The sequence below is a fragment of the Phyllobates terribilis genome, unplaced genomic scaffold, assembly GCF_046119375.1.
Source record: "Phyllobates terribilis strain yellow unplaced genomic scaffold, ASM4611937v1 Scaffold_1__5_contigs__length_1240528914, whole genome shotgun sequence".
Classification (NCBI taxonomy): Eukaryota; Metazoa; Chordata; class Amphibia; order Anura; family Dendrobatidae; genus Phyllobates; species Phyllobates terribilis.
In genome coordinates, this window is record NW_027362761.1 from 598,446,727 (window position 1) to 598,471,640 (window position 24,914).

The following is a 24,914-nucleotide window of genomic DNA, read 5'->3' on the forward strand; positions in this document are numbered from 1 at the left end:
TGCCGGAATCTCCTCCATTCTGCTCCTGTCACCGCTGAGCCGTCTACACTGGAGCTGTCGGAATCTCTTCCATTCTGCTCCTGTCACCGCTGAGCCATCTACACTGGAGCTGCCGGAATCTCCTCCATTCTGCTCCTGTCACCGCTGAGCCGTCTACACTGGAGCTGCTGGAATCTCCTCCATTCTGCTCCTGTCACCGCTGAGCCATCTACACTGGAGCTGTCGGAATCTCCTCCATTCTGCTCCTGTCACCGCTGAGCCGTCTACACTGGAGCTGCCGGAATCTCCTCCATTCTTCTGCTGTCACCGCTGAGCCGTCTACACTGGAGCTGCTGGAATCTCCTCCATTCTGCTCCTGTCACCGCTGAGCCGTCTACACTGGAGCTGCCGGAATCTCCTCCATTCTGCTCCTGTCACTGCTGAGCAGTCTACACAGGAGCTGCCGGAATCTCCTCCATTCTGCTCCTGTCACTGCTGAGCCGTCTACACTGGAGCTGCCGGAATCTCCTCCATTCTGCTCCTGTCACCGCTGAGCCGTCTACACTGGAGCTGCTGGAATCTCCTCCATTCTGCCCCTGTCATCGCTTTGCCGTCTACACAGGAGCTGCTGGAATCTCCTCCATTCTGCTCCTGTCACTGCTGAGCCGTCTACACTGGAGCTGCTGGAATCTCCTCCATTCTGCTCCTGTCACCGCTGAGCCGTCCACACAGGAGCTGCTGGAATCTCCTCCATTCTGCTCCTGTCACCGCTGAGCCATCTACACTGGAGCTGCTGGAATCTCCTCCATTCTGCTCCTGTCACCGCTGAGCCGTCTACACTGGAGCTGCTGGAATCTCCTCCATTCTGCCCCTGTCACCGCTTTGCCGTCTACACAGGAGCTGCTGGAATCTCCTCCATTCTGCTCCTGTCACTGCTGAGCCGTCTACACTGGAGCTGCTGGAATCTCCTCCATTCTGCTCCTGTCACCGCTGAGCCGTCCACACAGGAGCTGCTGGAATCTCCTCCATTCTGCTCCTGTCACCGCTGAGCCATCTACACTGGAGCTGCTGGAATCTCCTCCATTCTGCTCCTGTCACCGCTGAGCCGTCTACACTGGAGCTGCCGGAATCGCCTCCATTCTGCTCCTGTCACTGCTGAGCCGTCTACACAGGAGCTGCCGGAATCTCCTCCATTCTGCTCCTGTCACTGCTGAGCCGTCTACACTGGAGCTGCCGGAATCTCCTCCATTCTGCTCCTGTCACCGCTGAGCCGTCTACACTGGAGCTGCTGGAATCTCCTCCATTCTGCCCCTGTCACAGCTGAGCCATCTACACAGGAGCTGCTGGAATCTCCTCCATTCTGCTCCTGTCACTGCTGAGCCGTCTACACTGGAGCTGCTGGAATCTCCTCCATTCTGCTCCTGTCACCGCTGAGCCGTCCACACAGGAGCTGCTGGAATCTCCTACATTCTGCTCCTGTCACCGCTGAGCCATCTACACTGGAGCTGCTGGAATCTCCTCCATTCTGCTCCTGTCACCGCTGAGCCGTCTACACTGGAGCTGCCGGAATCTCCTCCATTCTGCTCCTGTCACCGCTGAGCCGTCTACACAGGAGCTGCTGGAATCTCCTCCATTTTGCTCCTGTCACTGCTGAGCCGTCTACACTGGAGCTGCCGGAATCTCCTCCATTCTGCTCCTGTCACCGCTGAGCCGTCTACACTGGAGCTGCCGGAATCTCCTCCACTCTGCTCCTGTCACCGCTGAGCCGTCTACACTGGAGCTGCCGGAATCTCCTCCATTCTGCTCCTGTCACCGCTGAGCCGTCTACTCTGGAGCTGCTGGAATCTCCTCCATTCTGCTCCTGTCACTGCTGAGCCGTCTACACTCGAGCTGCTAGAATCTCCTCCATTCTGCTCCTGTCACTGCTGAGCCGTCTACACTGGAGCTGCTGGAATCTCCTCCATTCTGCTCCTGTCACCGCTGAGCCGTCTACACTGGAGCTGCCGGAATCTCCTCCATTCTGCTCCTGTCACCGCTGAGCCGTCTACACTGGAGCTGCTGGAATCTCCTCCATTCTGCTCCTGTCACCGCTGAGCCATCTACACTGGAGCTGCTGGAATCTCCTCCATTCTGCTCCTGTCACCGCTGAGCCGTCTACACTGTAGCTGCTGGAATCTCCTCCATTCTGCTCCTGTCACCGCTGAGCCGTCTACACTGGAGCTGCTGGAATCTCTTCCATTCTGCTCCTGTCACCGCTGAGCCGTCTACACTGGAGCTGCTGGAATCTCTTCCATTCTGCTCCTGTCACCGCTGAGCCGTCTACACTGGAGCTGCTGGAATCTCCTCCATTCTGCTCCTGTCACCGCTGAGCCGTCTACACTGGAGCTGCTGGAATCTCCTCCATTCTGCTCCTGTCACCGCTGAGCCATCTACACTGGAGCTGCCGGAATCTCTTCCATTCTGCTCCTGTCACCGCTGAGCCGTCTACACTGGAGCTGCCGGAATCTCCTCCATTCTGCTCCTGTCACCGCTGAGCCGTCTACACTGGAGCTGCCGGAATCTCCTCCATTCTGCTCCTGTCACCGCTGAGCCGTCTACTCTGGAGCTGCTGGAATCTCCTCCATTCTGCTCCTGTCACTGCTGAGCCGTCTACACTGGAGCTGCTGGAATCTCCTCCATTCTGCTCCTGTCACCACTGAGCCGTCTACACTGGAGCTGCTGGAATCTCCTCCATTCTGCTCCTGTCACCGCTGAGCCGTCTACACTGGAGCTGCTGGAATCTCCTCCATTCTGCTCCTGTCACCGCTGAGCCGTCTACACTGGAGCTGCCGGAATCTCCTCCATTCTGCTCCTGTCACCACTGAGCCGTCTACACTGGAGCTGCCGGAATCTCCTCCATTCTGCTTCTGTCACCACTGAGCCGTCTACACTGGAGCTGCTGGAATCTCCTCCATTCTGCTCCTGTCACCGCTGAGCCGTCTACACTGGAGCTGCTGGAATCTCCTCCATTCTGCTCCTGTCTCCGCTGAGCCATCTACACTGGAGCTGCCGGAATCTCTTCCATTCTGCTCCTGTCACCGCTGAGCCGTCTACACAGGAGCTGCCGGAATCTCCTCCATTCTGCTCCTGTCACCGCTGAGCCGTCTACACTGGAGCTGCTGGAATCTCCTCCATTCTGCTCCTGTCACCGCTGAGCCGTCTACACTGGAGCTGCTGGAATCTCCTCCATTCTGCTCCTGTCACCACTGAGCCGTCTACACTGGAGCTGCTGGAATCTCCTCCATTCTGCTCCTGTCACCGCTGAGCCGTCTACACTGGAGCTGCCGGAATCTCCTCCATTCTGCTCCTGTCACTGCTGAGCCGTCTACACTGGAGCTGCCGGAATCTCCTCCATTCTGCTCCTGTCACCGCTGAGCCGTCTACACTGGAGCTGCTGGAGGAGAATCTCACAGGAGCCAGAACAATTAGTGATGTGTCGTTCGCGAATGATCCGAGACAAAGAGTCGGTTCTTTGATGTGAACGTCGGGAGCCAGCTTACCACTGAGAGCTGAGCCACAGAGCCGTTTGCTGGCTTATTCAGGCATGACTGGGGGCTGGGAGGAGATGCAGGCGAGCAGGGGGTGTGGCCATGTGGGATGATTGACAATACCTGTGACTGGGCTCCTCCCTAATGAACGCTTACTCTGATTGTGATTGGCTGCTTACTACACACATGGTCAGTGACATCATTAAGGTCCTGATGTAAATTTGCTGAAAGCGCTGGCAATGCCTGCCATAATATATAAAGTACAGGAGACTGGAGTCACTGACAGCAGTGTGACACTTCTATTATCAGCATCAGACAAGACAGGGGGTGGATGTGCGGCAGGAGAGGGGGCAGCAGCTCAGGGTAATAAATGGAGGTATATATATATAAAATAGAGAATAATAAGCAGCACTGAGTGTCACACGGCCCTACCTGACATGGCCGAGCATTTAACCCCATAAGCAGTGGGCTATGTTATTACAATAATAATGTTGTTTTTTTTCTTTTTAAATTCTGCGCTTTCGTCTTTCCCTCCCTCCTTCCTTTTTTTTTTGTAACCGAACCTCCGCTGCGCTCAGTGAGTGACAGAACACCGCTCACTGAGCACAGCATCAGTGCTGCAGAAGTCATTCTCCCTGGCTCCTCGGCGTGAACGGTCAGATGGGTTACAGTGGGGGACATCTTTGGACAGGTGAGTATAATGATTTTTTTTATCTTATTCTTATTTTTACATCAGGACACAGCAGTAGCAGAATACTACTCATCACTCATTGTCCCTTGCGTGTGCTGATTTCATCATCAGCAGGGGACAATGATGAGGGCAGCGTTCAGCAGCCGACACTTGGGAACAGCGCTAACTGATGCGGTACGGCTGCAACACAAGTACACACGGATATCTCTGGTCCTGTTTTTTCCAGTACCGGAAATATCAGGACATGTGAAACTGGCCTAACACTGCGTGTGTGGTGCACAGATCATAGTTAGTCTGTAAGAGCCTGTAAGGGTATGTGCACACGATCAGCAATCGCTGTGGATTGGACGCAGTGCAAACCGCAGCGACCAGATGTTAGAGCATAGTGGATGGGATTTCAAGAAATCCCATGTCCACTATTTGTCTCCGTGCATCTGCGGATTACCCGTGGACATGGACATGTGGCGCGTCTTCACAGACCGCAGCATGTCAATTTCTCTGGCGGAGACTAGCGACTCCGCAAGAGAAATTAGATCACTGTAATGTTTAGGATGCAGTGAATCCGCATGGTTCAATGAACACATGCGGATTCACCTGAGTGTAGCGTTTTGGATGCAGCATGAAGTATACTGCGTTCAAAGCGCTGCCAATACCAACCATGTGCACATACCCTAATGCATCTCCAAGTACTTATTCTTAAGAATCTGAATCTTCTCCAGCGCTAGGAGATGTCACAGCACTGACTGATGCAGAACGGACATTTACAAGCAATATCAGATACTAGACAATAACACAGGTCAGCAATAACCAGGAGTGAGCAGTCTGTACAGGAGCTGACACTCTGAGGACCGGGCAAAAAGCAATCTGTACTGCTTCAATAGATGCCGATACAGGTGTGTAATGAGGTTCTGGCTTTACAGTCAAAGGACTGGAGTTATAACAGTGAGATAATTAGTATTATTTGCAAGAAGAGCCGTTTTTTGAGCCGGACTGCCCATCACTAAGAACAACGAGGAAGAGTCTGCTGCACTGAGGGGGAGGAGCTGTGGTGACGTCATCACTGTCACATGACCGGATCCTCATCACAGCTCCTTCACCATTATAATAACTTTATAGTTTATTATTATTATTATTAATTTATATAGCGCCATTGATTCCATGGTGCTGTACATAAGGGGGTTACATACAAAATAAGAATATCACTACAGTAAACAAACTAACAATGATAGACTGGTACGGAGGGAAGAGGACCCTACCCTTGCGGGCTTACATTCTACGGGAATAGGGAGGAGACAGTAGGTTGGGGGGTTGCAGTAGTAGTAGCTTCGGCGTTGTTGAGGAGGCAGCGGGGTCATTGCAGGCTGTAAGCTTTCTTGAATAGATGAGTTTTCAGGTTCCGTCTGAAGGATCCGGATGTGGTGGATAATCGGACGTGTTGAGGCACAGAATTCCATAGGATGGGGGATATTCGGGAGAAATCTTGGAGGCGATTGCGTGAGGAACGGATAAGTGTGGAGGAGAGAAGGAGGTCGTGGGAGGACCGGAGGTTACATGAGGGAATTTATCGGGAGATTAGTTCAGAGATGTACGGAGGAGAGAGGTTATGGATGGCTTTGTAGGTCAGTGTTAGTAGTTTGAACTGGATGCGCTGGGCAATTGGGAGCCAGTGAAGCGGTTTGCAAAGGGGCTTAGCAGAGGAGTAGCGAGGCGAGAGATGAACAAGTCGTGCAGCAGGGTTGAGGATGGACTGGAGGGGTGCGAGAGTGTTAGCAGGGAGGCCACAGAGGAGGATGTTGCAATAGTCGAGGCGGGAGATGATGAGGGCATGCACAAGCAGTTTAGTAGAGTTAGGGTTGAGGAAAGGACGGATTCTGGAAATGCTTTTGAGCTGGAGGTGGCGAGAGCTTGGATGTGGGGTTTGAAGGACAGGGCAGAGTCAAGGGTTACTCCGAGGCAGCGGATTGTCGGTACAACGGAAAGAGTGATGTCGTTTATTGTGATAGATAGATCAGGTGGGGAAGATATGCGAGATGGGGGAAAGATAATGAGTTCAGTTTTGTCCACATTGAGCTTGAGGTAGCGGGAGGAGAAGAAGGAGGATATGGCTGCTAGACATGCTGAGATTCTGGACAGCAGAGAGGTGACGTCTGGGCCAGAGAGGTAGATCTGGGTGTCATCAGCGTACAGATGGTACTCGAAGCCATAGGATTTTATGAGCTGTCCCAGGCCAAGGGTATAGATTGAGAAGAGTAGGGGTCCTAGGACAGAGCCTTGAGGGACTCCAACAGAGAGGGGGATGGGTGAGGAGGTAGCGTGGGAGTGGGAGACGCTAAATGTGCGGTTAGAAAGGTATGAGGAGATCCAGGATAGGGCAAGGTCTTTGACGCCAAAGGAAGAGAGGATCTGCAGTAGGAGGCAGTGGTCAACTGTATCGAAAGCAGAAGACAGGTCAAGTAGAACAAGTACAGAGAATTGTCTGTTAGCTTTGGCTGTAAGTAGGTCATTGGTGATTTTGGTAAGGGCAGTTTCGGTGGAATGGTGGGGGCGGAAGCCGGATTGTCGTTTGTCGAAGAGAGAGTTAGATGAAAAGTGGGAGGAAAGTTCAGCGTGAACGTGTTGCTCAAGGAGTTTGGAGGCAAATGGGAGCAGCGATATGGGGCGATAGCTGGACAGGGCGGTTGGGTCGAGGGATGGCTTTTTGAGGATGGGTGTGATTGTGGCATGTTTGAAGGCAGCAGGGAAAGTACCAGAGGATAGTGATAGGTTGAAGAGATGGGTTAGGGATGGGACGAGTGTGGGGGTGATGTTAGGGAGGAGGTGGGATGGGATGGGGTCGAGTGCACATGTGGTGAGGTGTGATTTGGAGAGGAGACGAGTAAGTTCTCTTTCCGTGATGTTGGGAAGGGAGGCTATAGGGGTGGGGAAGTGGTGTGGAAGACAGAGGGGTGGTGGTGGTCGGACAGTAAAGAATTGCCGTGTTTGGTCAATCTTGTTTTTGAAGTGTGTTGCAAACTCCTCAGCAGAGATGATGGAGGTTGGAGGGGGCAGCGGAGGGCGGAGGAGGGAGTTGAAAGTGTTGAATAGTTGTTTGGGGTTGTAGGATAGGGAGGATATGAGGGTTGTGAAGTAGGCCTGTTTAGCAGAGGTGAGTGCTGATTTGAATGCGAGCGTTGCTTGTTTGAATGCAGTGAAGTCATCTTGAGTATGTGTTTTCTTCCAACGCCGCTCCGCAACCCTGGATGCTTGTTATAGAATCATTACAGTCTGTGAGGAAACATCAGACAGAAAAGGAGAAAAGAGAAGAAATACTGCAGGAGCCAATCACTAACCGAAGCTCCGCCCCCTGATCACATGGCGGTGACGTCACCACAGGTCCTCCAGCTCTCAGTGCTGCAGCTCCGTCCTGGTTGTGTGCTGCTCTTGCTCTCTGTTATCAGCCGGCAGGACGAGATCCCTCCAGCTGATCCAGTGATCATCCCTCTTTTTCCTGAATGACCCCGAGGATGGACGAGGACGAGACCACCAGAAGATTATTACACTTCACCCTGGAGATCATCTCCCTGCTGAGCGGAGAGGTAACTCCTCTACATTTCTATCAGCTTTATTGTGTTATGGAACAAGTCCGACATCGGGAAGAGGAAATCCAGAAGAGGAAGAGAAGGATTCTTTACTGTAAGAGCAGTGATTGTGTGCAGCTCTCTGCCAGGTGGAGTTGTCATGGGGATTCCCTATAAGAGTTGTAGAGGGGCCTGGATGTCTGTCCTGAGTGTAATAATATTCCAGGTTACGGCCCCAGATTACTGGAGACGGTTATTGATCCCGGGATTTCTACTGATTGTCAGATCTGGAGTCGGGAAGGAATTCTTCTACCTAAGTGTCTCTCTCCATACACAGGATTACACAATAGTGAGGAAGACACCAGGGGAGGGTGTGACTCCCATCATCCATCTCCAGGAGTCAGGAGGGCGGAGTCCGGGCCCCATCACAGAGCCTCCCCCGCACCCCCCGATACATGAGAGGAGGAAGAAGAAGATCCTAGAGCTCAGCAACAAGATGATTGAGCTGCTGAGCGGAGAGGTGACTGCTGGGACATTATACAGGACAGCACTGGAGGATTCTGGGGGATGACCGGAGAGGTGATTGCTGGGACATTATACAGGACAGCACTGGAGGATTCTGGGTGATGAGCGGAGAGGTGACTGCTGGGACATTATACAGGACAGCACTGGAGGATTCTGGGTGATGAGCGGAGAGGTGACTGCTGGGACATTATACAGGACAGCACTGGAGGATTCTGGGTGATGACCGGAGAGGTGACTGCTGGGACATTATACAGGACAGCACTGGAGGATTCTGGGTGATGACCGGAGAGGTGACTGCTGGGACATTATAAAGGACCGCACTGGAGGATTCTGGGTAATGACTGGAGAGGTGACTGCTGGGACATTATACAGGACCGCACTGGAGAATTCTGGGTCATGACTGGAGAGGTGACTGCTGGGACATTATACAGGACTGCACTTTAGGATTCTGGGTGATGACCGGAGAGGTGACTGCTGGGACATTATACAGGACAGCACTGGGGGATTCTGGGTCATGACTGGAGAGGTGTCTGCTGGGACATTATACAGGACAGCACTGGAGGATTCTGGGTGATGACCGGAGAGGTGACTGCTGGGACATTATACAGGATGGCACTGGAGGATTCTGGGTGATGACCGGAGAGGTGACTGCTGGGACATTATACAGGACAGCACTGGAGGATTCTGGGTGATGACCGGAGAGGTGACTGCTGGGACATTATACAGGACAGCACTGGAGGATTCTGAGTGATGACTGGAGAGGTGACTGCTGGGACATTATACAGGACGGCACTGGAGGATTCTGGGTGATGACCGGAGAGGTGAGTGCTGGGACATTATACAGGACAGCATTGGAGGATTCTGGGTGATGACCAGAGAGGTGACTGCTGGGACATTATACAGGACAGCACTGGAGGATTCTGGGTGATGACCGGAGAGGTGACTGCTGGGACATTATACAGGACGGCACTGGAGGATTCTGGGTGGTGACCGGAGAGGTGACTGCTGGGACATTATACAGGACAGCACTGGAGGATTCTGGGTGATGACCGGAGAGGTGACTGCTGGGACATTATCCAGGACGGCACGGGAGGATTCTGGGTCATGACTGGAGAGGTGACTGCTGGGACATTATACAGGACTGCACTTTAGGATTCTGGGAGATGACCGGAGAGGTGAGTGCTGGGACATTATACAGGACAGCACTGGAGGATTCTGGGTGATGACCGGAGAGGTGACTGCTGGGACATTATGCAAGACAGCACTGGAGGATTCTGGATGATGACCGGAGAGGTGACTGCTGGGACATTATACAGGATGGCACTGGAGGATTCTGGATGATGACCGGTGAGGTGACTGCTAGGACATTATACAGGACAGCACTGGAGGATTCTGGGTTATGACCGGAGAGGTGAGTGCTGGGACATTATACAGGACAGCACTGGAGGATTCTGGGTGATGACCAGAGAGGTGACTGCTGGGACATTATACAGGACAGCACTGGAGGATTCTATGTGATGACCGGAGAGGTGACTGCTGGGACATTATACAGGACAGCACTGGAGGATTCTGGGTCATGACTGGAGAGGTGACTGCTGGGACATTATACAGGACAGCACTGGAGGATTCTGGGTCATGACTGGAGAGGTGTCTGCTGGGACATTATACAGGACTGCACTTTAGGATTCTGGGAGATGACCGGAGAGGTGAGTGCTGGGACATTATACAGGACAGCACTGGAGGATTCTGGGTGATGACCGGAGAGGTGACTGCTGGGACATTATACAGGACAGCACTGGAGGATTCTGGGTGATGACCGGAGAGGTGACTGCTGGAACATTATACAGGACAGCACTGGAGGATTCTGGATCATGACCGGAGAGGTGACTGCTGGGACATTATACAGGACAGCACTGGAGGATTCTGGGTCATGACCGGAGAGGTGACTGCTGGGACATTATACAGGACTGCACTTTAGGATTCTGGGAGATGACCGGAGAGGTGAGTACTGGGACATTATACAGGACAGCACTGGAGGATTCTGGGTGATGACCGGAGAGGTGACTGCTGGGACATTATACAGGACAGCACTGGAGGATTCTGGGTGATGACGGGAGAGGTGACTGCTGGGACATTATACAGGATGGCACTGGAGGATTCTGGGTGATGACCGGAGAGGTGACTGCTAGGACATTATACAGGACAGCACTGGAGGATTCTGGGTGATGACCGGAGAGGTGACTGCTGGGACATTATACAGGACAGCACTGGAGGATTCTGGGTCATGACTGGAGAGTTGACTGCTGGGACATTATACAGGACTGTACTTTAGGATTCTGGGTGATGACCAATGAGGTGACTGCTGGGACATTATACAGGACGGCACTGGAGGATTCTGGGTGATGACCGGAGAGGTGACTGCTGGGACATTATACAGGACTGCACTTTAGGATTCTGGGAGATGACCGGAGAGGTGAGTGCTGGGACATTATACAGGACAGCACTGGAGGATTCTGGGTGATGACCGGAGAGGTGACTGCTGGGACATTATACAGGACAGCACTGGAGGATTCTGGGTGATGACGGGAGAGGTGACTGCTGGGACATTATACAGGACGGCACTGGAGGATTCTGGGTGATGACCGGAGAGGTGACTGCTGGGACATTATACAGGACAGCACTGGAGGATTCTGGGTGATGACCGGAGAGGTGACTGCTGGGACATTATACAGGATAGCACTGGAGGATTCTGGGTCATGACTGGAGAGGTGACTGCTTGGACATTATGCAGGACTGTACTTTAGGATTCTGGGTGATGGCCAATGAGGTGACTGCTGGGACATTATACAGGACGGCACTGGAGGATTCTGGGTGATGACCGGAGAGGTGACTGCTGGGACATTATACAGGACGGCACTGGAGGATTCTGGGTGATGACCGGAGAGGTGACTGCTGGGACATTATACAGGACGGCACTGGAGGATTCTGGGTGATGACCGGAGAGGTGACTGCTGGGACATTATACAGGACCGCACTGGAGGATTCTGGGTGATGACCGGAGAGGTGACTGCTGGGACATTATACAGGATGGCACTGGAGGACTCTTTGTGATGACTGGAGAGGTGACTGCTGGGACATTATACAGGATGGCACTGGAGGATTCTGAGTGATGACTGGAGAGGTGACTGCTGGGACATTATACAGGACGGCACTGGAGGATTCTGGGTGATGACCGGAGAGGTGACTGCTGGGATATTATACAGGACGGCACTGGAGGATTCTGGGTGATGACCGGAGAGGTGACTGCTGGGACATTATACAGGACAGCACTGGAGGATTCTGGGTGATGAGCGGAGAGGTGACTGCTGGAACATTATACAGGACAGCACTGGAGGATTCTGGGTCATGACCGGAGAGGTGACTGCTGGGACATTATACAGGACAGCACTGGAGGATTCTGGGTCATGACTGGAGAGGTGTCTGCTGGGACATTATACAGGACTACACTTTAGGATTCTGGGAGATGACCGGAGAGGTGAGTGCTGGGACATTATACAGGACAGCACTGGAGGATTCTGGGTGATGACCGAAGAGGTGACTGCTGGGACATTATACAGGACTGCACTGGAGGATTCTGGGTGATGACCGGAGAGGTGACTGCTGGGACATTATACAGGACAGCACTGGAGGATTCTGGATCATGACCGGAGAGGTGACTGCTGGGACATTATGCAGGACAGCACTGGAGGATTCTGGGTCATGACCGGAGAGGTGACTGCTGGGACATTATACAGGACTGCACTTTAGGATTCTGGGTGATGACCGGAGAGGTGACTGCTGGGACATTATACAGGACAGCACTGGATGATTCTGGGTGATGACTGGAGAGGTGACTGCTGGGACATTATACAGGACGGCACTGGAGGATTCTGGGAGATGACCGGAGAGGTGAGTGCTGGGACATTATACAGGACAGCACTGGAGGATTCTGGGTGATGACTGGAGAGGTGTCTGCTGGGACATTATACAGGACTGCACTTTAGGATTCTGGGAGATGACCGGAGAGTTGAGTGCTGGGACATTATACAGGACAGCACTGGAGGATTCTGGGTGATGACCGAAGAGGTGACTGCTGGGACATTATACAGGACTGCACTGGAGGATTCTGGGTGATGACCGGAGAGGTGACTGCTGGGACATTATACAGGACAGCACTGGAGGATTCTGGATCATGACCGGAGAGGTGACTGCTGGGACATTATGCAGGACAGCACTGGAGGATTCTGGGTCATGACCGGAGAGGTGACTGCTGGGACATTATACAGGACTGCACTTTAGGATTCTGGGAGATGACCGGAGAGGTGAGTGCTGGGACATTATACAGGACAGCACTGGAGGATTCTGGGTGATGACCGGAGAGGTGACTGCTGGGACATTATACAGGACAGCACTGGAGGATTCTGGGTGATGACGGGAGAGGTGACTGCTGGGACATTATACAGGACGGCACTGGAGGATTCTGGGTGATGACCGAAGAGGTGACTGCTGGGACATTATACAGGACTGCACTTTAGGATTCTGGGAGATGACCGGAGAGGTGAGTGCTGGGACATTATACAGGACAGCACTGGAGGATTCTGGGTGATGACCGGAGAGGTGACTGCTGGGACATTATACAGGACAGCACTGGAGGATTCTGGGTGATGACGGGAGAGGTGACTGCTGGGACATTATACAGGACGGCACTGGAGGATTCTGGGTGATGACCGGAGAGGTGACTGCTGGGACATTATACAGGACAGCACTGGAGGATTCTGGGTGATGACCGGAGAGGTGACTGCTGGGACATTATACAGGATAGCACTGGAGGATTCTGGGTCATGACTGGAGAGGTGACTGCTTAGACATTATGCAGGACTGTACTTTAGGATTCTGGGTGATGGCCAATGAGGTGACTGCTGGGACATTATACAGGACGGCACTGGAGGATTCTGGGTGATGACCGGAGAGGTGACTGCTGGGACATTATACAGGACGGCACTGGAGGATTCTGGGTGATGACCGGAGAGGTGACTGCTGGGACATTATACAGGACGGCACTGGAGGATTCTGGGTGATGACCGGAGAGGTGACTGCTGGAACATTATACAGGACGGCACTGGAGGATTCTGGGTTATGACCGGAGAGGTGACTGCTGGGACATTATACAGGACGGCACTGGAGGATTCTGGGTGATGACCAGAGAGGTGACTGCTGGGACATTATACAGGACAGCACTGGAGGATTCTGGGTGATGACCAGAGAGGTGACTGCTGGGACATTATACAGGACAGCACTGGAGGATTCTGGGTGATGACCGGAGAGGTGACTGCTGGGACATTATACAGGACAGCACTTTAGGATTCTGGGAGATGACCGGAGAGGTGAGTGCTGGGACATTATACAGGACAGCACTGGAGGATTCTGGGTGATGACCGGAGAGGTGACTGCTGGGACATTATACAGGACAGCACTGGAGGATTCTGGGTGATGACCGGAGAGGTGACTGCTGGGACATTATACAGGACGGCACTGGAGGATTCTGGGTGATGAGCGGAGAGGTGATTGCTGGGACATTATACAGGACAGCACTGGAGGATTCTGGATGATGACCGGAGAGGTGACTGCTGGGACATTATACAGGACAGCACTGGAGGATTCTGGGTCATGACTGGAGAGGTGACTGCTGGGACATTATACAGGACTGTACTTTAGGATTCTGGGTGATGACCGGAGAGGTGACTGCTGGGACATTATACAGGACGGCACTGGAGGATTCTGGGTGATGACCGGAGAGGTGACTACTGGGACATTATACAGGACAGCACTGGAGGATTCTGGGTGATGACCGGAGAGGTGACTGCTGGGACATTATACAGGACAGCACTGGAGGATTCTGGGTGATGACCGGAGAGGTGACTGCTGGGACATTATACAGGATGGCACTGGAGGACTCTTTGTGATTACTGGAGAGGTGACTGCTGGGACATTATACAGGATGGCACTGGAGGATTCTGGGTGATGACTGGAGAGGTGACTGCTGGGACATTATACAGGACGGCACTGGAGGATTCTGGGTGATGACCGGAGAGGTGACTGCTGGGACATTATACAGGACGGCACTGGAGGACTCTGGGTGATGACCGGAGAGGTGACTGCTGGGACATTACACAGGACGGCACTGGAGGATTCTGGGTGATGACCGGAGAGGTGACTGCTGTGACATTATACAGGACGGCACTGGAGGATTCAGGGTGATGGCCGGAGAGGTGACTGCTGGGACATTATACAGGACGGCACTGGAGGATTCTGGGTGATGACCGGAGAGGTGACTGCTGGGACATTATACAGGACGGCACTGGAGGATTCTGGGTGATGACCGGAGAGGTGACTGCTGGGACATTACACAGGACGGCACTGGAGGATTCTGGGTGATGAGCGGAGAGGTGACTGCTGGGACATTATACAGGACGGCACTGGAGGATTCTTGGTGATGACTGGAGAGGTGACTGCTGGGACATTATACAGGACAGCACTGGAGGATTCTGGGTGATGAGTGGAGAGGTGATTGCTGGGACATTATACAGGACAGCACTGGATGATTCTGGGTGATGACTGGAGAGGTGACTGCTGGGAGATTATGTAGGACAGCACTGGAGGATTCTGGGTGATGACCGGAGAGGTGACTGCTGGGACATTATACAGGACAGCACTGGATGATTCTGGGTGATGACCGGAGAGGTGACTGCTGGGACATTATACAGGACGGCACTGGAGGATTCTGGGTGATGACCGGAGAGGTGACTGCTGGGACATTATACAGGACGGCACTGGAGGATTCTGGGTGATGAGCGGAGAGGTGACTGCTGGGACATTATACAGGACGGCACTGGAGGATTCTTGGTGATGACTGGAGAGGTGACTGCTGGGACATTATACAGGACAGCACTGGAGGATTCTGGGTGATGACTGGAGAAGTGACTGCTGGGAGATTATACAGGACAGCACTGGAGGATTCTGGGTGATGACCGGAGAGGTGACTGCTGGGACATTATACAGGACAGCACTGGATGATTCTGGGTGATGACTGGAGAGGTGACTGCTGGGACATTATACAGGACAGCACTGGAGGATTCTGGGTGATGACCGGAGAGGTGACTGCTGGGACATTATGCAGGACAGCACTGGAGGATTCTGGGTGATGAGCGGAGAGGTGACTGCTGGAACATTATACAGGACAGCACTGGAGGATTCTGGGTCATGACCGGAGAGGTGACTGCTGGGACATTATACAGGACAGCACTGGAGGATTCTGGGTCATGACTGGAGAGGTGTCTGCTGGGACATTATACAGGACTACACTTTAGGATTCTGGGAGATGACCGGAGAGGTGAGTGCTGGGACATTATACAGGACAGCACTGGAGGATTCTGGGTGATGACCGAAGAGGTGACTGCTGGGACATTATACAGGACTGCACTGGAGGATTCTGGGTGATGACCGGAGAGGTGACTGCTGGGACATTATACAGGACAGCACTGGAGGATTCTGGATCATGACCGGAGAGGTGACTGCTGGGACATTATGCAGGACAGCACTGGAGGATTCTGGGTCATGACCGGAGAGGTGACTGCTGGGACATTATACAGGACTGCACTTTAGGATTCTGGGTGATGACCGGAGAGGTGACTGCTGGGACATTATACAGGACAGCACTGGAGGATTCTGGGTGATGACGGGAGAGGTGACTGCTGGGACATTATACAGGATGACACTGGAGGATTCTGGGTGATGACCGGAGAGGTGACTGCTGGGACATTATACAGGACTGCACTTTAGGATTCTGGGAGATGACCGGAGAGGTGAGTGCTGGGACATTATACAGGACAGCACTGGAGGATTCTGGGTGATGACCGGAGAGGTGACTGCTGGAACATTATACAGGACAGCACTGGAGGATTCTGGGTGATGACGGGAGAGGTGACTGCTGGGACATTATACAGGACGGCACTGGAGGATTCTGGGTGATGACCGGAGAGGTGACTGCTGGGACATTATACAGGACAGCACTGGAGGATTCTGGGTGATGACCGGAGAGGTGACTGCTGGGACATTATACAGGACAGCACTGGAGGATTCTGGGTCATGACTGGAGAGGTGACTGCTGGGACATTATACAGGACTGTACTTTAGGATTCTGGGTGATGGCCGGAGAGGTGACTGCTGGGACATTATACAGGACGGCACTGGAGGATTCTGGGTGATGACCGGAGAGGTGACTGCTGGGACATTATACAGGACGGCACTGGAGGATTCTGGGTGATGACCGGAGAGGTGACTGCTGGGACATTATACAGGACGGCACTGGAGGATTCTGGATGATGACCGGAGAGGTGACTGCTGGGACATTATACAGGACGGCACTGGAGGATTCTGGGTGATAACCGGAGAGGTGACTGCTGGGACATTATACAGGACGGCACTGGAGGATTCAGGGTGATGACCGGAGAGGTGACTGCTGGGACATTATACAGGACGGCACTGGAGGATTCTTGGTGATGACCGGAGAGGTGACTGCTGGGACATTATACAGGACAGCACTGGAGGATTCTGGGTGATGACCGGAGAGGTGACTGCTGGGACATTATACAGGACAGCACTGGAGGATTCTGGGTTATGACCGGAGAGGTGACTGCTGGGACATTATACAGGACAGCACTGGTGGATTCTGGGTGATGACCAGAGAGGTGACTGCTGGGACATTATACAGGACAGCACTGGAGGATTCTGGGTGATGACCAGAGAGGTGACTGCTGGGACATTATACAGGACAGCACTTTAGGATTCTGGGAGATGACCGGAGAGGTGAGTGCTGGGACATTATACAGGACAGCACTGGAGGATTCTGGGTGATGACCGGAGAGGTGACTGCTGGGACATTATACAGGACAGCACTGGAGGATTCTGGGTGATGACCGGAGAGGTGACTGCTGGGTCATTATACAGGACTGTACTTTAGGATTCTGGGTCATGACTGGAGAGGTCACTGCTGGGACATTATACAGGACTGTACTTTAGGATTCTGGGTGATGACCGGAGAGGTGACTGCTGGGACATTATACAGGACGGCACTGGAGGATTCTGGGTGATGAGCGGAGAGGTGACTGCTGGGACATTATACAGGACAGCAATGGAGGATTCTGGGTGATGACCTGAGAGGTGACTGCTGGGACATTATACAGGACAGCACTTTAGGATTCTGGGTGATGACCGGAGAGGTGACTGCTGGGACATTATACAGGACGGCACTGGAGGACTCTTTGTGATGACTGGAGAGGTGACTGCTGGGACATTATACAGGATGGCACTGGAGGATTCTGGGTGATGACTGGAGAGGTGACTGCTGGGACATTATACAGGACGGCACTGGAGGATTCTGGGTGATGACCGGAGAGGTGACTGCTGGGACATTATACAGGACGGCACTGGAGGATTCTGGGTGATGACCGGAGAGGTGACTGCTGGGACATTACACAGGACGGCACTGGAGGATTCTGGGTGATGACCGGAGAGGTGACTACTGGGACATTATACAGGACGGCACTGGAGGATTCAGGGTGATGGCCGGAGAGGTGACTGCTGGGACATTATACAGGACGGCACTGGAGGATTCTGGGTGATGACCGGAGAGGTGACTGCTGGGACATTATACAGGACGGCACTGGAGGATTCTGGGTGATGACCGGAGAGGTGACTGCTGGGACATTATACAGGACGGCACTGGAGGATTCTGGGTGATGACTGGAGAGGTGACTGCTGGGACATTATACAGGACAGCACTGGAGGATTCTGGGTGATGACCGGAGAGGTGACTGCTGGGACATTATACAGGATAGCACTGGAGGATTCTGGGTCATGACTGGAGAGGTGACTGCTTAGACATTATGCAGGACTGTACTTTAGGATTCTGGGTGATGGCCAATGAGGTGACTGCTGGGACATTATACAGGACGGCACTGGAGGATTCTGGGTGATGACCGGAGAGGTGACTGCTGGGACATTATACAGGACGGCACTGGAGGATTCTGGGTGATGACCGGAGAGGTGACTGCTGGGACATTATACAGGACGGCACTGGAGGATTCTGGGTGATGACCGGAGAGGTGACTGCTGGAACATTATACAGGACGGCACTGGAGGATTCTGGGTTATGACCGGAGAGGTGACTGCTGGGACATTATACAGGACGGCACTGGAGGATTCTGGGTGATGACCAGAGAGGTGACTGCTGGGACATTATACAGGACAGCACTGGAGGATTCTGGGTGATGACCAGAGAGGTGACTGCTGGGACATTATACAGGACAGCACTGGAGGATTCTGGGTGATGACCGGAGAGGTGACTGCTGGGACATTATACAGGACAGCACTTTAGGATTCTGGGAGATGACCGGAGAGGTGAGTGCTGGGACATTATACAGGACAGCACTGGAGGATTCTGGGTGATGACCGGAGAGGTGACTGCTGGGACATTATACAGGACAGCACTGGAGGATTCTGGGTGATGACCGGAGAGGTGACTGCTGGGACATTATACAGGACGGCACTGGAGGATTCTGGGTGATGAGCGGAGAGGTGATTGCTGGGACATTATACAGGACAGCACTGGAGGATTCTGGATGATGACCGGAGAGGTGACTGCTGGGACATTATACAGGACAGCACTGGAGGATTCTGGGTCATGACTGGAGAGGTGACTGCTGGGACATTATACAGGACTGTACTTTAGGATTCTGGGTGATGACCGGAGAGGTGACTGCTGGGACATTATACAGGACGGCACTGGAGGATTCTGGGTGATGACCGGAGAGGTGACTACTGGGACATTATACAGGACAGCACTGGAGGATTCTGGGTGATGACCGGAGAGGTGACTGCTGGGACATTATACAGGACAGCACTGGAGGATTCTGGGTGATGACCGGAGAGGTGACTGCTGGGACATTATACAGGATGGCACTGGAGGACTCTTTGTGATTACTGGAGAGGTGACTGCTGGGACATTATACAGGATGGCACTGGAGGATTCTGGGTGATGACTGGAGAGGTGACTGCTGGGACATTATACAGGACGGCACTGGAGGATTCTGGGTGATGACCGGAGAGGTGACTGCTGGGACATTATACAGGACGGCACTGGAGGACTCTGGGTGATGACCGGAGAGGTGACTGCTGGGACATTACACAGGACGGCACTGGAGGATTCTGGGTGATGACCGGAGAGGTGACTGCTGTGACATTATACAGGACGGCACTGGAGGATTCAGGGTGATGGCCGGAGAGGTGACTGCTGGGACATTATACAGGACGGCACTGGAGGATTCTGGGTGATGACCGGAGAGGTGACTGCTGGGACATTATACAGGACGGCACTGGAGGATTCTGGGTGATGACCGGAGAGGTGACTGCTGGGACATTACACAGGACGGCACTGGAGGATTCTGGGTGATGAGCGGAGAGGTGACTGCTGGGACATTATACAGGACGGCACTGGAGGATTCTTGGTGATGACTGGAGAGGTGACTGCTGGGACATTATACAGGACAGCACTGGAGGATTCTGGGTGATGAGTGGAGAGGTGATTGCTGGGACATTATACAGGACAGCACTGGATGATTCTGGGTGATGACTGGAGAGGTGACTGCTGGGAGATTATGTAGGACAGCACTGGAGGATTCTGGGTGATGACCGGAGAGGTGACTGCTGGGACATTATACAGGACAGCACTGGATGATTCTGGGTGATGACCGGAGAGGTGACTGCTGGGACATTATACAGGACGGCACTGGAGGATTCTGGGTGATGACCGGAGAGGTGACTGCTGGGACATTATACAGGACGGCACTGGAGGATTCTGGGTGATGAGCGGAGAGGTGACTGCTGGGACATTATACAGGACGGCACTGGAGGATTCTTGGTGATGACTGGAGAGGTGACTGCTGGGACATTATACAGGACAGCACTGGAGGATTCTGGGTGATGACTGGAGAAGTGACTGCTGGGAGATTATACAGGACAGCACTGGAGGATTCTGGGTGATGACCGGAGAGGTGACTGCTGGGACATTATACAGGACAGCACTGGATGATTCTGGGTGATGACTGGAGAGGTGACTGCTGGGACATTATACAGGACAGCACTGGAGGATTCTGGGTGATGACCGGAGAGGTGACTGCTGGGACATTATGCAGGACAGCACTGGAGGATTCTGGGTGATGAGCGGAGAGGTGACTGCTGGAACATTATACAGGACAGCACTGGAGGATTCTGGGTCATGACCGGAGAGGTGACTGCTGGGACATTATACAGGACAGCACTGGAGGATTCTGGGTCATGACTGGAGAGGTGTCTGCTGGGACATTATACAGGACTACACTTTAGGATTCTGGGAGATGACCGGAGAGGTGAGTGCTGGGACATTATACAGGACAGCACTGGAGGATTCTGGGTGATGACCGAAGAGGTGACTGCTGGGACATTATACAGGACTGCACTGGAGGATTCTGGGTGATGACCGGAGAGGTGACTGCTGGGACATTATACAGGACAGCACTGGAGGATTCTGGATCATGACCGGAGAGGTGACTGCTGGGACATTATGCAGGACAGCACTGGAGGATTCTGGGTCATGACCGGAGAGGTGACTGCTGGGACATTATACAGGACTGCACTTTAGGATTCTGGGTGATGACCGGAGAGGTGACTGCTGGGACATTATACAGGACAGCACTGGAGGATTCTGGGTGATGACGGGAGAGGTGACTGCTGGGACATTATACAGGATGACACTGGAGGATTCTGGGTGATGACCGGAGAGGTGACTGCTGGGACATTATACAGGACTGCACTTTAGGATTCTGGGAGATGACCGGAGAGGTGAGTGCTGGGACATTATACAGGACAGCACTGGAGGATTCTGGGTGATGACCGGAGAGGTGACTGCTGGAACATTATACAGGACAGCACTGGAGGATTCTGGGTGATGACGGGAGAGGTGACTGCTGGGACATTATACAGGACGGCACTGGAGGATTCTGGGTGATGACCGGAGAGGTGACTGCTGGGACATTATACAGGACAGCACTGGAGGATTCTGGGTGATGACCGGAGAGGTGACTGCTGGGACATTATACAGGACAGCACTGGAGGATTCTGGGTCATGACTGGAGAGGTGACTGCTGGGACATTATACAGGACTGTACTTTAGGATTCTGGGTGATGGCCGGAGAGGTGACTGCTGGGACATTATACAGGACGGCACTGAAGGATTCTGGGTGATGACCGGAGAGGTGACTGCTGGGACATTATACAGGACGGCACTGGAGGATTCTGGGTGATGACCGGAGAGGTGACTGCTGGGACATTATACAGGACGGCACTGGAGGATTCTGGATGATGACCGGAGAGGTGACTGCTGGGACATTATACAGGACGGCACTGGAGGATTCTGGGTGATAACCGGAGAGGTGACTGCTGGGACATTATACAGGACGGCACTGGAGGATTCAGGGTGATGACCGGAGAGGTGACTGCTGGGACATTATACAGGACGGCACTGGAGGATTCTTGGTGATGACCGGAGAGGTGACTGCTGGGACATTATACAGGACAGCACTGGAGGATTCTGGGTGATGACCGGAGAGGTGACTGCTGGGACATTATACAGGACAGCACTGGAGGATTCTGGGTTATGACCGGAGAGGTGACTGCTGGGACATTATACAGGACAGCACTGGTGGATTCTGGGTGATGACCAGAGAGGTGACTGCTGGGACATTATACAGGACAGCACTGGAGGATTCTGGGTGATGACCAGAGAGGTGACTGCTGGGACATTATACAGGACAGCACTTTAGGATTCTGGGAGATGACCGGAGAGGTGAGTGCTGGGACATTATACAGGACAGCACTGGAGGATTCTGGGTGATGACCGGAGAGGTGACTGCTGGGACATTATACAGGACAGCACTGGAGGATTCTGGGTGATGACCGGAGAGGTGACTGCTGGGTCATTATACAGGACTGTACTTTAGGATTCTGGGTCATGACTGGAGAGGTCACTGCTGGGACATTATACAGGACTGTACTTTAGGATTCTGGGTGATGACCGGAGAGGTGACTGCTGGGACATTATACAGGACGGCACTGGAGGATTCTGGGTGATGAGCGGAGAGGTGACTGCTGGGACATTATACAGGACAGCAATGGAGGATTCTGGGTGATGACCTGAGAGGTGACTGCTGGGACATTATACAGGACAGCACTTTAGGATTCTGGGTGATGACCGGAGAGGTGACTGCTGGGACATTATACAGGACGGCACTGGAGGACTCTTTGTGATGACTGGAGAGGTGACTGCTGGGACATTATACAGGATGGCACTGGAGGATTCTGGGTGATGACTGGAGAGGTGACTGCTGGGACATTATACAGGACGGCACTGGAGGATTCTGGGTGATGACCGGAGAGGTGACTGCTGGGACATTATACAGGACGGCACTGGAGGATTCTGGGTGATGACCGGAGAGGTGACTGCTGGGACATTACACAGGACGGCACTGGAGGATTCTGGGTGATGACCGGAGAGGTGACTACTGGGACATTATACAGGACGGCACTGGAGGATTCAGGGTGATGGCCGGAGAGGTGACTGCTGGGACATTATACAGGACGGCACTGGAGGATTCTGGGTGATGACCGGAGAGGTGACTGCTGGGACATTATACAGGACGGCACTGGAGGATTCTGGGTGATGACCGGAGAGGTGACTGCTGGGACATTATACAGGACGGCACTGGAGGATTCTGGGTGATGACTGGAGAGGTGACTGCTGGGACATTATACAGGACAGCACTGGAGGATTCTGGGTGATGACCGGAGAGGTGACTGCTGGGACATTATACAGGACAGCACTGGAGGATTCTGGGTGATGACCGGAGAGGTGACTGCTGGGACATTATACAGGACGGCACTGGAGGACTCTTTGTGATGACTGGAGAGGTGACTGCTGGGACATTATACAGGATGGCACTGGAGGATTCTGGGTGATGACTGGAGAGGTGACTGCTGGGACATTATACAGGACGGCACTGGAGGATTCTGGGTGATGACCGGAGAGGTAACTGCTGGGACATTATACAGGACGGCACTGGAGGATTCTGGGTGATGACCGGAGAGGTGACTGCTGGGACATTACACAGGACGGCACTGGAGGATTCTGGGTGATGACCGGAGAGGTGACTACTGGGACATTATACAGGACGGCAGTGGAGGATTCAGGGTGATGGCCGGAGAGGTGACTGCTGGGACATTATACAGGACGGCACTGGAGGATTCTGAGTGATGACCGGAGAGGTGACTGCTGGGACATTATACAGGACGGCACTGGAGGATTCTGGGTGATGACCGGAGAGGTGACTGCTGGGACATTATACAGGACGGCACTGGAGGATTCTGGGTGATGAGCGGAGAGGTGACTGCTGGGACATTATACAGGATGGCACTGGAGGATTCTTGGTGATGACTGGAGAGGTGACTGCTGGGACATTATACAGGACAGCACTGGAGGATTCTGGGTGATGACTGGAGAGGTGACTGCTGGGAGATTATATAGGACTGCACTGGAGGATTCTGGGTGATGACCGGAGAGGTGACTGCTGGGACATTATACAGGACAGCACTGGATGATTCTGGGTGATGACTGGAGAGGTGACTGCTGGGACATTATACAGGACAGCACTGGAGGATTCTGGGTGATGACCGGAGAGGTGACTGCTGGGACATTATGCAGGACAGCACTGGAGGATTCTGGGTGATAAGCGGAGAGGTGACTGCTGGGACATTATACAGGACAGCACTGGAGGATTCTGGGTGATGACCGGAGAGGTGACTGCTGGGACATTATACAGGACAGCACTGGAGGATTCTGGGTGATGAGCGGAGAGGTGACTGCTGGGACATTATACAGGACAACACTGGAGGATTCTGGGTGATGACTGGAAAGGTGACTGCTGGGACATTATACAGGACAGCACTGGAGGATTCTGGGTGATGAGCGGAGAGGTGACTGCCTGCTGGGACATTATACAGGACAGCACTGGAGGATTCTGGGGGATGAGCGGAGAGGTGACTACTGGGACATTATACAGAACAGCACTGGAGGATTCTGGGGGATGACTGGAGAGGTGACTGCTGGGACATTATACAGGACAGCGCAGGAGGATTCTGGATGATGAGCGGAGAGGTGACTGCTGGGACATTATACAGGACAGCACTGGAGGATTCTCGGTGATGAGCGGAGAGGTGACTGCTGGGACATTATACAGGACAGCACTGGAGGATTCTCGGTGATGACCGGAGAGGTGACTGCTGGGTCATTATACAGTACAGCACTGGAGGATTCTGGGGGATGACTGGAGAGGTGACTGCTGGGACATTATACAGGACAGCACTGGAGGATTCTGGGTGATGAGCGGAGAGGTGACTGCTGGGACATTATACAGGACGGCACTGGAGGATTCTGGGTGATGACGGTGT

General features: G+C 53.2%; 1 protein-coding gene across 1 annotated transcript in view; it reads left to right on the top strand.

The window, feature by feature from the left end:
- The first annotated feature begins 7,529 nt into the window (after positions 1-7,529).
- Positions 7,530-24,914, top strand: part of LOC141272135 (uncharacterized) — a 45,756-nt gene continuing 28,371 nt past the window's right edge. The window contains exons 1-2 of the mRNA XM_073682494.1: positions 7,530-7,772; positions 8,092-8,274. Coding sequence (XP_073538595.1) covers positions 7,689-7,772; positions 8,092-8,274 — 267 coding nt within the window. The 5' untranslated portion in view covers positions 7,530-7,688. The remainder of the gene's footprint in view (positions 7,773-8,091; positions 8,275-24,914) is intronic.